Source organism: Hylobates moloch, unplaced genomic scaffold (genome assembly GCF_009828535.3).
Source record: "Hylobates moloch isolate HMO894 unplaced genomic scaffold, HMol_V3 SCAFFOLD_21, whole genome shotgun sequence".
Lineage (NCBI taxonomy): Eukaryota > Metazoa > Chordata > Mammalia > Primates > Hylobatidae > Hylobates > Hylobates moloch.
Window position 1 is genome coordinate 43,582,420 of NW_026652296.1, and position 15,833 is coordinate 43,598,252.

The 15,833-nt window shown below is 54.9% G+C and overlaps 1 protein-coding gene across 1 annotated transcript in view; it reads left to right on the top strand.

Moving 5' to 3' along the window:
* Positions 1-15,833, top strand: part of RRBP1 (ribosome binding protein 1) — a 68,539-nt gene that overhangs the window by 31,229 nt on the left and 21,477 nt on the right. The window contains 4 exon segments of the mRNA XM_032142810.2: positions 7,854-8,002; positions 9,161-9,283; positions 14,341-14,493; positions 15,415-15,533. Coding sequence (XP_031998701.1) covers positions 7,854-8,002; positions 9,161-9,283; positions 14,341-14,493; positions 15,415-15,533 — 544 coding nt within the window.

Genomic DNA, 15,833 nt, shown 5'->3' on the forward strand with positions numbered 1-15,833 from the left:
CTGTCAGCTGACGCACGTGTCCAGGCTTTAGCTGGTTTGTTCTCTGATAGTTAACTGAGCACTTATGCACGGTGTCTATTAGGAAAGTCAAGTTTCTAGCACAAGACGTATGTGTATGCAGTGGTGTTGGTTTTTAAAAAAAATCTATTTTTATCCTCAGATTGAGTCTTTGTTTGCAGGATTATGCTGGTTTGCCTCCCACCCTGGGCTGCGCTGATCTTGTAGTAATCACCATCTGGGTGTTACACTGGCAGGAGAGCTGTCCCACCCAGCACCTGGAATCGAGTCTGGATCCTGCAGTGTGGGCGTAGACTGAGGAAGTACATACGTACATTCTGAAGACCCCACAGTTAGCGTGAGCTCCAGAACAGTGTGCTTTTAACTGGAGCTTGCTTCATTCATTGTTGCTGCTGGGTGGAAACAGGTGTTTCCTCCTTACCTCTGCTAGCACGTCACTCAGGGGATGCGTGGATGCAGGGTACTTGTTGCACTCTTGGGGAGTCTGGAGCTCACCCAAGGACCTGTGACCTTTCTGCCTAATGGAAGGGGGTGGGTAACCCTGGGGGCATGGCACTTCTCTCTTGGCTGTGGGCCTGCTTTCTGCGGGGCCCTCTTTCCCCAGCCTGCTGATGCAAGCCAGTTTTACTCTGTGGCCAGAGGGACCATTGTGTCATGGCCCAGGAGAACCCACCCAACCTCCATGAGGTGGCAAACACTTAAACAGGCATTTCGGAGGCCCATTCTTGCCACGTTGTCAGATAAGTCCATATGGGAAAAAGAGGCCACTGCTGGGAGGTAGGATTATGGGTAAATGTTAGTATCTCCCTTTCACCCTTCTGCGTTTTCCAATAACTTTTTTTTTCTTTTTTTATGGAGAAGAAACAACTCCATTATTTGTCTCTAAGTCAAATAAACAGGCCCTCATTATACCAAAGCTGATGGAACACTCATCTTTCTGGGTGTTTTGAGGCAGCCCTGTGTCCTCTGAGGAGCAGCAAGGAGCACCTTGCTCCTTTTGGGGTCTGGAATGAGGAAAGGTAGTGCCAGCTCTTCTGAGGCCTCCAGAAGGAGGCCAGTGCCTGTCCCAGCCCTGGCACACAGGCGCCCGGGAGGCATTCATGAACTGAGGCAAGGTGGAAAGTTAAAGGCAGTTCCCACATTGTGGAGCCTGGCAGTGCCCTGGTGGGAGGGGGCCTGTGAGCTCTGTGTCATGTGCAGTGTTGCTGAGCCCCCATTCTACCTCCACAATAGGAAATGCAACCTAAAATCCCAAGTCGTGTTCTGTAATCTGATGGGGCTGGGGTCACAGGTCAGGGGGTATGGGGAAGAGTTGTCAAGACCCCAGGAAACGGTATTCAAGGTGTCTAGAGTAGCAGGGCCCTCATCTTAAACAATTTGACTTGGTGATGGGAACACCCCTTGCTCCCAGCTCCTCACCCACCCACGCCTGTTCTCCCCATGTGTGGCCTGCTGTGCTCCAGACCCAGCGCTGCTTAGCACAGCAGGTGTGACGCCACTGCGCTCCCCAGCCAGGTGTTTGTTCAGATGTGCAGTTTAGGAGGCTGGTTTCCATGCCTTTATCCCTCATGCAATTCTCTAAGGTGGATTTGAATTTTTACCTGTTTGACAAAAGCAGAAAGCAAAGCTCAGACTTCCCAGAAGTCATGCAGATGACCAGCAGATGGCAGAGCAGCCGGTGTGGGCAGCCCCTCCCGAGGCCCCCGCCCTGCCCCGCAGGTGCCCCTGTGCCCTTCTCGCCGGCGGTTGCACAGAGAGGTGTACACGGAGATCAAGTCAGATACTTTTTCTTTTTGAACTTAACTCAGTTTCTCAGGGTCTGAAGCTCTGAAGAAAACTCTCTGGGGCTTATGAGCCTTTATTCACTTTCTGTGGAAGTTCTTCAAACCCAACTTTTTCTTTTCTTCTTCTTTTTTTAAAGAAGAACAAAAACATCCCCTAGGGAAGCGAGCCAAGTATCAGTGTGAGAAGCTGCTAGATGACACTCTTCCAGAAATCTCTTTTCAGCCACTTGAAAACATGGTGAGGCTGGGACTCCAGTCACTGCCCCCAGACGGCTGTGGTCAGACAGCCTGGGATTAAAAATCCCCTGCTGTTTTCTGCAGGCATTAGGTAGAGTCCTAACTGCTGTTTAAACCGTATCCTCCTCGGGCCAGCCTGTGTGCCTTGGGAAGGGCCTTGCCCAGAGGTCCTCCAGGATTGTCCTTCTTTTAAAAATATTGTGATGTGGGTTTTTTTAAACTCCAGGTATAAAATTGGTTTTGTTGAAATTTGGAGGAAAAAACAAAACTTTAAAGATCTTCAATTCATAGGCTATTTTAAATTCCATTAGATACCATTAAATATACAACTCCTTAAGTTTGTAGCTGATTACGTTTTTCTCCAACCAAAGGAAAAGGACTAAAGGAAAAGGGCTGATTAAAAGGCCCTGAATTGGGTTGTTCTTGACATTATTTGTATTTAGCTCCATTGCCCTTCAAGCTACAGATGTGACTGTTCATGGCATTCGGGGTCAAGTGCAGCTGTGCCTCTTTGGCCTGCTTCCTGTCAGGAGCGCTGACCAGCGCTTGGGCAAGGCTGGGCTCTGTGGCCTGAGCTGGGCCTGGAGTCCACTGTTGGTGCACTGCCCAGGGCCTGCCTCAGCTGTGGGCAGATGAGCAATGAGTGAGAGCAGGAGTCGCAGTTTGCCTCCAGGAGCATTTGGTAGATCTTCATTTCCTCCAGGGTTTCATAAAGCTCACTTCCCCCACAGCGAGGAGCCTTCACGGCCACAGTCCAGGAAGGAGCAGTTAGAGAGAGGCCAGCAGTGATGTTGGCTGGAGCTCCTCCCTAGAGAGTGTCTTGCGTTCCACCTCGGAGTGGGACCCTGAAGGGAGCCGGCTCCTCAGGTTGAGAGAGCGAGAGATGCCCTGGACTTTGGGTCAGCAGGAATGGGGAGCTTGTCCTCAGCCTCTGAATCTTGGTCTGCAGAGGCTGATGACTGCTTGTGCGGTGCTGGGCTTCCAGGAGGCACGTGGGAGCCCTTTCCTGGGGCCCCAGGGTCTTCACCTTCTTACAGCAGACCTGAGTTTGGGTTGGGTGACTGGGGACTGCAGGGCGTGGAAGGCACGCCAAGATTGTGATCTGGCTTGGGCAGCCATGCTGGGTCCCTTGGTCTGCACTGTCTGGAGTCGCCCCTGTGCAGGCCCGGAGGCAGCAGCTATTCAGACTGCATCTGTGTGTCTGAGGGAGGCACCCTCAGAACTGATCTGGACAGTCTCTTAGGAAATGAGAATTTTTGCCAATGGAGTTCTTCCCCAAGCCCTCAAGTCCATGCTGTTTCAGGTTCCACTGTCAGAGTCCCTGGGTTGACACCTGGGCCTCTCCCACCAGCTCAGCTTCCTGAATACTCGGGCCTGGATCCTAGTCCTGGTGATCTGCCTGCTTCCAGCCGCATCCCCCTGGGCATCCTGAAATCTTTTTCTCAAATTCAAACATTCCTCTCTAGGCATCGCTTGTTGCCTACAGAATAAAATCCAGATTCCCAGGGCCTATGAAGACTTGGACCTAGTCCAAGCTCGGGTGCAAGTCTGACACGCTAGGGCCCAAAGCCCCTCACCGTGTCCTTACCCAGCTATGCTTGGCCCAAGGCCTTAAAGCCTTTCTCGGCATTGCTGCCACAGTCGTTCTCCAGGTCCCCCTTGTGTCACTCTTCTGCCTTATGGCCCTGTGTCCTCTGCTTCTGTTGGCCACAGCCCAATCTATAACTTAACTTTCCAGGCCCAGCAATTTACAAACTGCTGGCTATGCAGGTGGTACATACTTTGTGTCTAGAGACCACCTGGCCCTGCCTGCCCTGGTCAGGGCTGCTGGGCTGTAGCAGCAGCTGGAGCTGAGCTGGAGCCTTTTGTGGGGCCCATCCCAGGGCCGAGGCGATAATCCCCTCCTATTAACCACCAGCTGTTGCCAGGGCTTAGGCGGCAGTTCCTGGAGTGGTTCTGATACCCTCCCCGTGGACTGAGAGAGCCAGGCGTGCACAGTGCAGGGGTGCTCCAGCAGCTGATGTGGGGGGCTGGCCGCTGAGTCTCATGAGGCCCCTTAGGGCTGAGATCCTCCTTCTATGCCTGAGCCCTGGCCATGGGGGATCCTGGAAATTATACAGAGAGAAAAGCCTCATCCAAGAACGCCACAGTTGACAGTGAGAGAGAACACTAAGTGCCTCTTTGCCAGATGAGTTTAATTTTAGGTGCCTGAGCCTCCCAGCGTGGTTGCAGAAGGGAGAGTCGTTTTGAAATTTGGGTTGTGAGGTGCATTATCTGAGCTGCTGTGAGCTGCTTGAAGGCCGGCCATGCTGATTTATTTTGCTGTGCGTTACCCTGTGCCAGGCATGGTTCCAAGCATGTTGCAACTTACTCTTTCCAGCCACGCTGTGAGGGGAACAATGATCATCCCGATTTTGTAGGCAAGTAAACAGAAGCAAAGGAAGATTAAGCCACTTGTCCAAGGACACAGGTGGGAAGGAGCTGAGCTGGGATTCGACCCCAGGCCACCTGGTCCCAGAGGCCTTGCTCTAACCTTGGTGCCCCACTGCCCAAGGACAGAGGTGACCTGCAGACTGGACGTGGCCCACGGATGTGTTTGTTCACCTGTACAGTGGTTTCATTCATTTATTTATTTTTTATTGAGTTAGCTGTCAGCAGTAAAGATGAGAAGATAGCACTTAAAAATCTCGTTTCCAGGCTCTCGGGCAGGCCTGTGGCTCTGAGGGTTCTGGCTCAGATTCCCCTATTGCAGCCATCACCTGGAGGTGAAGTGCCGTGCCCAGGGCCACCCAGCTCAGGAGAGGCCCACCCCCCTGAGCCCAGGCCTGTGTGGTTGTCACAGTACCTGTCCCATTCCTGCAGGGCCTGGCACCTGGGGTGTTGCTGTGTCCCCTGCCAGACAGAGGTCTGGATTATCCATCAAAGTGAGACACTGACCTGCGTCTCTACTTTTGGGTCTCCTGCTCCCTGGTCACTCCCCAGGCCTCCTGGCCTGTCCTTTCCTGGTATTTCAGACCCACCAAGATGGGCAAAGCGTTAGCCACAGGAGCAAGCCCTCAGTGAGCTGAGCTTTTCCGGTGTTCACTGCACCCTGGGCCTTTTGAAGTCTGTGATTTCACAGACTAGGTGTTGAGTCTGACAGACTTAGTTTAGTGCGTTAAGATTTCACAATTCGGAAGGTTACTGGTGTCTTCAAGTATTTGATGGAGCCCTAAGTGATGTGCTGGGCACGCCTTAGGCTCCCGTTAGTACGTTATCTAAATGCAACTCATCTGGAGGCCCAGAAATCCTGCCTCTGCTTCTGAGGGCTTTCCTTTCTTCTTTCAGTTGTGCTGCCCTTGATGTGGGGACAATTGAGACAGCACGGTTTTTACCTAAAAGATTTAATGAAAAATGTTTTGTAAAGTTATAGCTCTCTAAAAACAGTATAAAAGGTGGTGTTTGTATGAGTGTGGCAAAGGCTGTGGAAGTTTCTGGGGGGCCATGAGGGATGGCAGAGGAAAACGTTAAATTTTGCTGTATGAAGCTTTGCGTTTGTTTTACTTGTTGCAAGATTTTATTTTTCTGTTAAAATATCTAATAGAATGGAATCACATTTGAAAGTTTTAATAAAGATTTATGAGAATGCTGCTCCGAGAACACTCTCGGGAGCACTCTGTGGACTGAGCCTGCGGGGGGTGAGCATGTGGCCACGCTGACCCCTGTGCAGGAAGCGGCGTCCTAGAGCGTGTGCTCTCCAGAGGCCTTATCCAGATGTTTCCCCACCCGGCAGTGCAGTAGGGGCCATGGGGCCTGGAAGGGTGGTCTTTCAGGAGAGAGTTCAAGAGAGGCCAGAGCTCTTGGGTCACTCTGGAACCTCTGCAGGACCAGGGGCTGCGAGGAATTCAGCAGGGGGCGCTCTGGGGGTCCCCAGTTCTAGAAAGGAATAGGCCAGCCGGTCCAGGAGAAACAGAACGTGAGCCACACACGTGTGAGCCATGGATGTGATGTAAATGTCCTTAGCCACATTTAAAAAGGCAAGCAAGAAACAAATGGACTGAATGATAACGATACATTTTATTTGACCCAGTTTATCCAAAATGTTATTTCAACATACAATCCATATATAAAATTATTACAGATACGTCACATTCTTTTTTTTTCATACCAAATCTTCTAAATTCCATGTGTACTTTCCACTCATAGCGCATCTCGAGTCGGGCCAGCCACGTTGCAGGTGCCCAGTGGCCACACGTGGCTGGTGCCCAGCACATCGGACGGCGCAGGAGACTTTTCGGAGTCAGGAGGGGGAAATGTTTTTGCAGCAGCAGCTAGACGCCGGCTGAAGCAGCTGCCCTGCCCAGTCTGTAACTACAGAGGTGTCTTTGAAACAAGTGGCCTCTGTCTCCTGGAAAGTGCTGGCAGTAGACATGCACCTGCAGGCTGTGGGGGAAGACAGGAAGGCTGGGAACCGAAATGTGAACTAACACGGGGGTTTCTCCCGAGAGTGAGCCATGCATGTTTTTATTTTCTTTTGGCTTTTGGGTTAGAATTTTCTCTTGTGAGTGCACTAAAATTACGTTATATACATACACATACTTCAGTAAAAAGAAGGTTGAAAGGGCATGCTTTTGCCAGGACCCGTTTTCATGGCACCCATGACCTCTTAGGCCTTTGTGTCAACATGGTTATTTTTAAACTCCCGAGCCTCACCAGGGTAAGAAGTTAGGAAATAAAGGTGCTCATAGCAACCAGCTCGCCCACATCCCATGTTCCCCTCATTAAGGTATCGTGCCAAATGCTTTGACTTGTAATGAAAATATTGTGACTAGTAAGTGAAAATATTGTGACAAGCCAGAGAATTGAGGGTTGCTATGGAAACCAGCCCTCTCCTTTGTCCTCCCAAGGTGGGCTCAGCTGAGGGGGCTGCTGTAGGCCGGTCCGCTCTCTGATTTGGCTCATTTTTAGTGCTGTCATTCGGCTGTGGAAGAGTCCAGGCACTCAGGCGTGGCATCTTGGTTCACCCTTTCTTGCTTCCAAGGCTGCATTCAAGCCCCAATGAGAGCAAAACCGTGTGTGTGTGTGATGGGGGGGTGGGGGTGTCGGCAGTTTTCGTTTTTCAGAAGTGATGGTTGTTGGCAGATGGCTCCCTGCCCTCCAGGCAGTCACTCATGGACTGGCGAGTGGACAGGCCCTTTCTGTAAGAACCCAGCCAGCCTTCCCTCTCCCGAACCCTGTTGCTGCCTAAGCTTCATCCAGGGAGCTAGAAATAGAGGGTTTGCACTGATGTGTGGAAGCAGCCTCTCCTTGCCTTCTGTGCCCCTCCCGTGGCTGCAGGAGTGTGGCTCTGGGTGTCTGTGTGTGGCGGACGGTGGATTCGCTGCCCAGTCAGGTCCCACAAGGCCATGGGGCTCAGTCACGGCCAGTGGGGAGAACCTTGGTGAGCCATGCAGGTTGAGAACAGGACCAGTGCATTAGCGAGAAAAAAAGGAAGGGAGAAAAGCCTATGGGAAAAGTACGCCTTGCTTAATTTTGTTGCAGGCCATCTTGATGGTAGAAAAAAAAAAAAAAAGAGGAGCTCTACTTCCACCCCAGGCTGGGACTTCCTATGGGCGAGTTAGGACGGTGCAGGGACCCATCGTTGAGTCAGTTTCTTGGTGTCCTGAAAGAGCAGGAGACACTGGAGCAGGCCCGCCATGCTCAGCCTGCCGACCCCAGGCGGTCGGAGAGCTCTTCTTGGCTGTGAACGGAACCTTCTTGGTGTGATGGGCTTTGTGGCCACGTGTGTTGTGGCATATGGGCCTAAGTCTCAGCTCTTTCCCTCTCTCTGCACAGGGCCCCCAGATGCCGACGGCCCTCTCTACCTCCCCTACAAGACACTGGTGTCCACGGTGGGGAGCATGGTATTCAACGAGGGCGAGGCCCAGCGGCTCATCGACATCCTGTCTGCAAAGGCTGGCATCATTCAGGACACCTGGCACAAGGTGGGCGCACCCTCCTGCTGGCCATGCTCAGAGGCCACTGCAGCTGGCGAGGGCGCTTTCGCCCTTCCCGCTGCCTCTCCCCCTCAGGGGCCAGTGAGTTGCAGTGGTTACCTGGGTCCTGGGGCCCCATGCCTCCCACCACCCGAGATGCCCGTCAGGATGGCCACACGCACCCCGCCACGCCACAGAGAGGACATTCATAGAACAGCCCCCACTTCTCTTTCCTGGCAGAATTCTGCCACCCCGAGGGATCGCTTGCAGGTGCTTTGGCTTCTGTCAAGCCACCCATGGCCTGGCTCCTGAGATGGTTAGGGCTGGGGCAGAGCTCTGTATTGGCAGGGGATGGGATCTAGGGAGCAGGGGCCTAGCCAGTTTGTGGCCACAGCTCAGAGTGCAGAAAGGAAGGAGGGACACAGTGTGTGGGGCCCTGTGAGGTTCCCCAGCTCAGAAGCGCCTCTGGTTTCCGTCGTGCTGCCAGGGGCAGGTTCAGAGGCTAAGAGCTCTGAGCTATCTCGTGCCTCTGGCCAAGAGGTGTCCCCAAGAAGTGCTGCATGGCACATTCCTTCACTGGAGTCAGAGTTCAGGGTAACTTTGCTGGAGAATTTAGTGGTTAGAGATGCTCAGGTGTGCCCTGAGGCCAGTGGGGTCACTCCCTTCCTGGCCATACACATCCTGCAGTCTCAGTGGCACCGAGAGCTTGTCACTCGTCACTGGGGGCTCTACTGGGTATGAGTGGCCATAGGAGATTCAGATGACCAGGGAGAGGCCTGGCTCTGCTCAGGTCACTGTCCCCAGAGTACCCGGCCCCCATACTGCACCCAGAGGCCTACGGGCTGCACGCCTGGCTCGGGTAGGCTCCAGGCCAGAAATGGTGGCCGGCTGCCCCTCAGAGGAGCTGGCAACACCACACTCCTAAATGCCACTCCAGGGATCCAAAGCCTTTGGCCTTGACAGTCCCAACACACCAGGGGCCCCGGCAGGCTGATGGCTGAGGCAGGGCCGCCTTTCCCCACAAGTATCTAGAGTCCCAGTGGAACCCTTGACTCGAAGCCCCTGCTCCACTTCATCAAGCCCTCAGGCCTCTGCTCTTGTCCGGGGTCGGGGGATGAGCCAAGTCCCATTTGTCCCCTCTGTTAACGCATCTCTGGGTACTTCTAGGCCACTCAGAAGGGTGACCCTGTGGCGATTCTGAAGCGCCAGCTGGAAGAGAAGGAAAAACTGCTGGCCACAGAACAGGAAGATGCGGCTGTTGCCAAGAGCAAACTGAGGGAGCTTAACAAGGTACAGCCTGAGTGGGCTCAGAGATGGCTTGTTCTCTCCCGTCCTCAGAGGACCCCCGCCCCATCCACGGTGGATCCCGGGCTCCGAGATGCTGGGGCCTGCCTGGAACGTAGCTGGCTGTCAGGCCACTGAGTAGGGACTGCCGCTTATCTGCTGCCTAAAGAGCCGAGGGCCGTCGGCTCACCCTTGGCAGTGCTCATGGCTCTACGGTGTGGTGGCTTCCTTCGTGGCTGTAAGAACGCAGGGAAGTGAAGCAAGGGTTTGGAAGTTAAGCAGCATCAGTTTGTGATGGGGATGGACCAGACCTGGCTTTCACTAGACAGGTCCTGCAGTCACAGGCCACCTTTCTAGGGGCCGTGCCTGGAAAGGAGGGTGGCCACAGTAGATTCAAGGTTGTTTTCTTGAGAATTATGCAAAACCTTGTGAGGAGGGGACTGGAGGGGCTGCTCTTCTCCCTTCTTCTGATGTCAGAGGAGGGACGTGCAGGGAAACCCTGGCTCCCCGCATCAGCAGATGGCGTGGCAGGTAGCATTTGCACTCTGAACAGCAATCGGTGGTGGGCGGGTGCTGCCGTAGGACGGGGCTGATGGCACGTTGAGATTGTGTTGGGATCCATGGCATAGGGGCTGTTCTTCCCACTGCAGAATTCACCGGGGTCTTTCCCCACCTCTGCTTCTGAGGGTGAGCCCTGGTGCCCCAGCCTTCCTGGAGGAAGGGCAGGGTGAGGGGCCCCCTGGCCCTCTGGGAGTGTTCAGGCCCTGTTGAAAGCCGTCTTTGCCCCATGCAGCACTGCAGGCTTGCTCTTGCCCTCTCCCTGCCTCCCTGCCTTCTGCATCCTGGGCAGCGGGCGCAGGGAGAGGGCCTGGATGGTGGACTGTCCAACAGTGTCTGGGCTACAGCCCTTCCTCCGGGTGGCTTTGTCTGCTCGAGCACAAAGAATTGGAAGTAAGGCAGCCTTACTTTTTGTCGCAAATTCAGGGTCACAGCTGTGAGCCAGGTGGGAAGTTCACTGGGTGGGGGATGGGGCAGGACCAGAAGACACACCTTAGATGGCCGCTGTTTGATGCTGCCCCCCACCCTGCTGGGGTGGTAGAATATCTCTCTGGCTGCATACTCAGGGCAGCCTGTGGTCCTCATTCAGTACCCAGCCTCCTCGGAGACCACCGGCCTTGCCTCTTAGGGGAGGAGAAGGTTAACGGTGCATGGCCTCCCTCCCACCCACACTCTGCTCCCTAAGCCTGAAGAGGTCCTGTTGGGCTCCCAAATGCTCATCTGTGAGGACCCCCATCAAGCTCTGCCAGAGGCCCCTAATCTTCAGACCTAAGTCTGCCCCCCAAGCCCCAGCTCCTCACCCTGCCTCTGGCCTCACCTCTTCCCCTTCCCTACCTGTGCGCAGACATGCTGTGCCCTTTCGTGACTCCTCTGGGGCTCTCCTCTTGCTCTTCCCTTGGCCTGTAATGCCCTTCCGTGCTTGGATGTCTGGACATTGTCTTCTTACTCTGGAAGACTCAATCTGGTTTCTCTCCCTCAGGAGCCTTCTGGAGCTCCCATGTTCCTATTCTGCACGGAGGCCATTGGTACAGTTAGGCATCACCCGGCTGCATCTGGCTCCTGTCAGACCTCAAGCCTGGCGGCGCAGATGCACTCTGGTGGTCTCGCCTGGCTCAGCCTAGCAGGCCGTCAGTGAACAAGTGGCCACCGAGGGCCAGGCCACCTCGCAGCTGAGGGGAAGCCTGGAAGCATTTCTGAGTATTTTACATTGTCTTCTTGTAAATAGTTAAATGTTTGTAGTCGATGCCTTTGGCCGTTTCTCTCCCTGTGCTTGTGCTGTCTGTTGAGAGTCCTGAGCAGAGCCCATGTGTTTATCTTATTCTTTTTTTTTTTTTTTTTTTTTTTTGAGACTGGAGTTTCACTGTTGTTGCCCAGGCTGGAGTGCAATGGCATGATCTTGGCTCACTGCAACCTCCGCCTCCCGGGTTCAAGCGATTCTCCCGTCTCAGCCTCCCGAGTAGCTGAGATTACAGGCATGCGCCACCATACCCGGCTAATTTTGTATTTTTAGTAGAGACGGGGTTTCTCCATGTTGGTCGGGCTGGTCTCAAACTCCCGACCTCAGGTGATCTGCCCACCTCGGCCTCCCAAAGTGCTGGAATTGCAGCCATGAGCCACCGTCCCTGGCCTGTCTACCTCATTCTTAGAGTAACACTGCAACTTCCCAGCACTGCTGAGGGAAATGTTACGAGACAGTAAATTCCAGAGAGTGTGGCAGTTCCTCTTACCTTAATCCCCCTCAGGAGCTGGGGAGATGGATGGAACCTATGTTTCTTGTTCTAGTCCCTTCGATATGTTTTCTTTGTCCTTGTAGAGAAGTTTTTATAGTTGAAAAGGGTTTTCATTAATTCTCTTTCTTGGGGTCTGATGCTGAAGGCATGATCTGGACACAGTGAGAAAGAAAATTTGGGTCATCTGCTGTATCCAGGTCTCCCAAATGTGCGAAGTCCCAGCAGAGTTGGGTACAAGGACCAGTCCACACGCTGTCTGCAGGAGTTGATGGGCTCAGATGCCCTTGAGAACTCTGTCCTGGCTGTCTGAGAATCTTTGGGGGGTTTGAGGAGTCCAGGCAGAGCTCCAGTGATGTAACCAAGAAGGCACAACCTTCTGGAAAAACATTCCAGCTGTCATCTTCCCGGGCACCAGAACCTCTGTCCTGAAGCCACGCCTCGGACTGGTCCCGTCCTGGGCTTGGTCCCGTGTTCTGGCTTTAGGGCCCAGAAGGAGATGGGGCTGTGAAACAGAAGGAGCCCCAAGGCCCCCTGGGACCCTCAGAGGGTTTACCTGGGGGTGGGATCATGGGAGGAGTTCTGTTACCAGGCCTTCTTGGTGGAGGTTGCTTCCTTGCTTGGCTGGGGAAGCAGGTTGGAGGGCTCTCTACAGTCCTCGAAGCTTACACCATGAGGGGCCCCACTACTCCTGGGGAACAGTGCCCAGAAGAAGTAGGGACAGAGAGTCACTTCTGAGCCGATGCTGGTGATGGTGCCAAGCCTTGTCTTCTTGTGTGCCGGAACCCCCCACCACCATCAGGAATGCTTTTCAAGAAAATAAATCTGACTCTTGCAACTGAATTAAGAATTTGACAGGCAGTAGGAACCCTGGGACTCTGAGCTCTTTGAAGAAAAAGAAACCATAGAGAGCTAAACAGCTGCACTGAGGACAAGTGACTTCTCTGCTCTTTAAAAAGCCTAGAGGCAAAGGAGGGGGAAGATCCCATTGAATCCTGGCGGCCCTGGGACCCTGACCCCCAGGAGATAGGGGTCTGCAGACCCTGAGCAGGTTGGACCTTGGAACTGCACGAGGCCTGCCCAGGGCTGGGAAGGGTGTCTCCAGGTGGCAGAGGAGGGCTGAGGATGACCCAGGTGTGGCTTCCCAACCTGCCATCCATGTGGCTGTGGGAATGCCTGGTCTCCCTGAGCTTTGGTTTCTTTGCAAGGCTGGACCATCTACTTGAAAGGGCTGTTGTGTGGGAAACTCAGCAAAGAGAGCGGCCTCCTCTCTGCTGGTGTTTGGAGGCTTCCAGCCATCCCCACCACACTCGTCTGCCAGCAGAGGGCCGGTGGGGCCACGTGTGTTAGAGCAGGAGGTGCGGAGGGGTCCTGGAATCACCGCTGAGCTGCCCTCCCTTTCCCCAGGGGCTTCCCAGCCCACACAGAAGGGCAGGCGTCCTCATTCCTCCCCTTTCTGGGAACCCCTTGGTCTTGTACAGTCCTAGGTTCGGGCCCCACCCCTGCCTCTTAGAGCTGCTCCCCAACCTTGAACAAGTGTGTCCTCTCTAAGGCTCTGTGACCTCAGCTTGGATGGGGATTGTAATCCTCGTCTTCCAGAGAAAATTAAATGGGACAGTGCTGGGGCGCAGTGTCAGCTCCTCCCACCCCCAACTTCTGTAGCTAATCAGTGAAGCAGACCTGCAGGCTCCTGTGGGCCTCTCACCCCGGGCAGAGCCAAAAAGGTGATTGTCTTTGAAAAGTGAGGCCAAGAGTCCCAGGAGGTCCCAGAGAGTGCCAGGAGCACGGAACAGCACCAGCACCCAGTGGCTCCTCCTCAGGGTTCTTTCCCATCTCAGGCAAGAGGGACACTCTGGCCTTTGGGATGGGCCTCCCTACAGCCCTGGTCTGGGGAGGGGGCGGACTTCCCCACTCCTGGCCCACTGCCCACGGAGCAGCCTTGACGCTCGTGGGATGCTTGTGCCCTGGTCACCCAGGCCTGCTGTGTTTATGATATGTATTCACATCACATCAGTGCTGGTCTGTCCAGGCATGCTAGACAGGGAGCACCCCCACCCCAGGGGCTCATTGTGTCAACCTTTCCTTGAGTTGTCATCCTGCCTCCTTGTGGCTTCTGGTTGAGGCTGTCCCTCTGGGATGACACAGACCATGACCAGCCTTCCCATCCTACTCTGTCCCTGCTGGAGACCCCAGACCCCCCAGACTCGGCATTCATGTTCACCTGTGGGTATCTGGCACTGATCGGAGCCGATGTCCCGCTGGGTGGAGGACAGAGTGACTGCCTGCAGAGACCCATGCCCTACCCCCAGCCACGGCAGAACTGGCAGCTGGCCCCACCCCCACCTTAGCCATCAGGGCTTGCCGCCTTTCAGTCCTGACGAAGGCACTTGAGTAGAAGTAGGTGTCCCAGGGGCCTGGATGTTGGTGACTGAGTCAAGCTGGGGTGTTTTCATCACAGCAGGGCCGAGCCAGTGCCCTGGAGAGCCAGGGATAGCACCGCATGTCTCTGCTGTTCCTGCCGCATCTGCCACCTCCACTGTGGCCAAGGCCTGACATTGAGCCCACAACCAGCCAGGGCCAGCAGGGTTTCCAGGGATCCCTTGTTGTCTGTTGGTGTTCCCGCTGCTGCTGGCTTGAGTCTAGCTCAGAACTCGGCCAGCAGGAGGGGTCTGTGCTCTGCTCTCCAGCCTCCCAGCCCGGGTGATGCTCTTGCTCCCTTCTCATAGGCTCCTGCCCTGCAAGGCTCACCAGCCCCTCTCTCTGCTACTTTCCCCCCAGGAGATGGCAGCGGAAAAGGCCAAAGCAGCAGCCGGGGAGGCCAAAGTGAAAAAGCAGCTGGTGGCCCGCGAGCAGGAGATCACGGCTGTGCAGGCGCGCATGCAGGCCAGCTACCGGGAGCACGTGAAGGAGGTGCAGCAGCTGCAGGGCAAGGTGGGCAGTGGCTGGCGGCATGGGAAGGGACAGGACCCAGTCCCAGTCCAGGACGGAGGGAGTCAGAGAGGCCCAAAGGGCGAGGCATGAGGAGGGGGTTGAGGATGCCCACAGGGGTCTGTAAGGTCTGGTCAGGTTTAGGGGTCCAGGGGCTGTTGCATTTGGCTGGACAGGGTCTGGCAGCCCAAGTGTGTGTATAATGTTAAAAGCCAAGGAGGTATGAAATACATTTTAAAGAACACTTTTCAAAGCAGCCTAGTCTCAGATGGCCAGCCCTGTTTCCCTACCTCCTGGGTGTCTGTGAAGTTCTCACCCTTCATGTGAACCTGGAGAAACGCTGGCTCTATCTTCTTTCCACGTGGTTGGGAGGATCCCATGATACCAGAGGCCGGAAAATCACACAGCTCCAGCGTGGGGCTCCAGGCCAGCACTGGGCGGCTGCCCAGACTGGCCCTGTAGTCAAAGTCTGAAGCCTGCACCCTGCTCATAGTGGGCTGCGACCTCCTCCCTGCTGCATGTCTCAGGACGTGCTGGAGGTCAGAGGGCAGGAATCGAGGCTTCCTCAGGGGCGTTAGAGGCAGTGGCCGCGTGCTTTGTCTTAGAACAGTCAACCATGTGACCTTGGAGGCAGATGTTCATGGCGCGTGTCAGAGACCCTGGGCTGAGTGTTCAGCCTCGGGCAGGCCATGAGCAGTGAGGAGGGAGAGAGGTGTCGCTGGGTGTGGGGGTCGTGCTTGGCCGCTTAAGCCTCGCAATTTTCAGGCCTCTTGTTTTATGGGATCCTCTTAACTTCCATGTGGAAAAGGTGGAGGCTTTTGGGGGTTTTCTTTTGTGGGCTGTGTCTTCACTAAGCACGGCTCAGAAGTCAGTTCTGTGTGTGAGGCCGAGCTGCCTCTGATGCCCTTGCCCGTGACTTTCCAGATCCGGACTCTTCAGGAGCAGCTGGAGAATGGCCCCAACACGCAGCTGGCCCGCCTGCAGCAGGAGAACTCCATCCTGCGGGATGCCTTGAACCAGGCCACGAGCCAGGTGGAGAGCAAGTAAGCTGAGCCTTCCTGCCTCAGCACCTCCCCAAGGGCTCTGGAGCGAGGAAGGCTTCATGAGGCTGTGGCCAGGGCAGCTGGCACAAGAGCCAGGCATGGGCCCTACATGTGTGTGGAGCTGTCCTGACCTTCCATCTCCCATCTGGGTTCTGGGCCCCTGAGTCTTCTAACAGGTGGCCCAGCATTCCTGCGGTGGCAGTGGTGGGTCTCGACGGTGCCCTGGAGCGCAGCCTCCTGCTCTGCAACACCCGTGCTTCAGATGCACTGGTACTAGGGAGGGTTTCCAGCACACAGGCC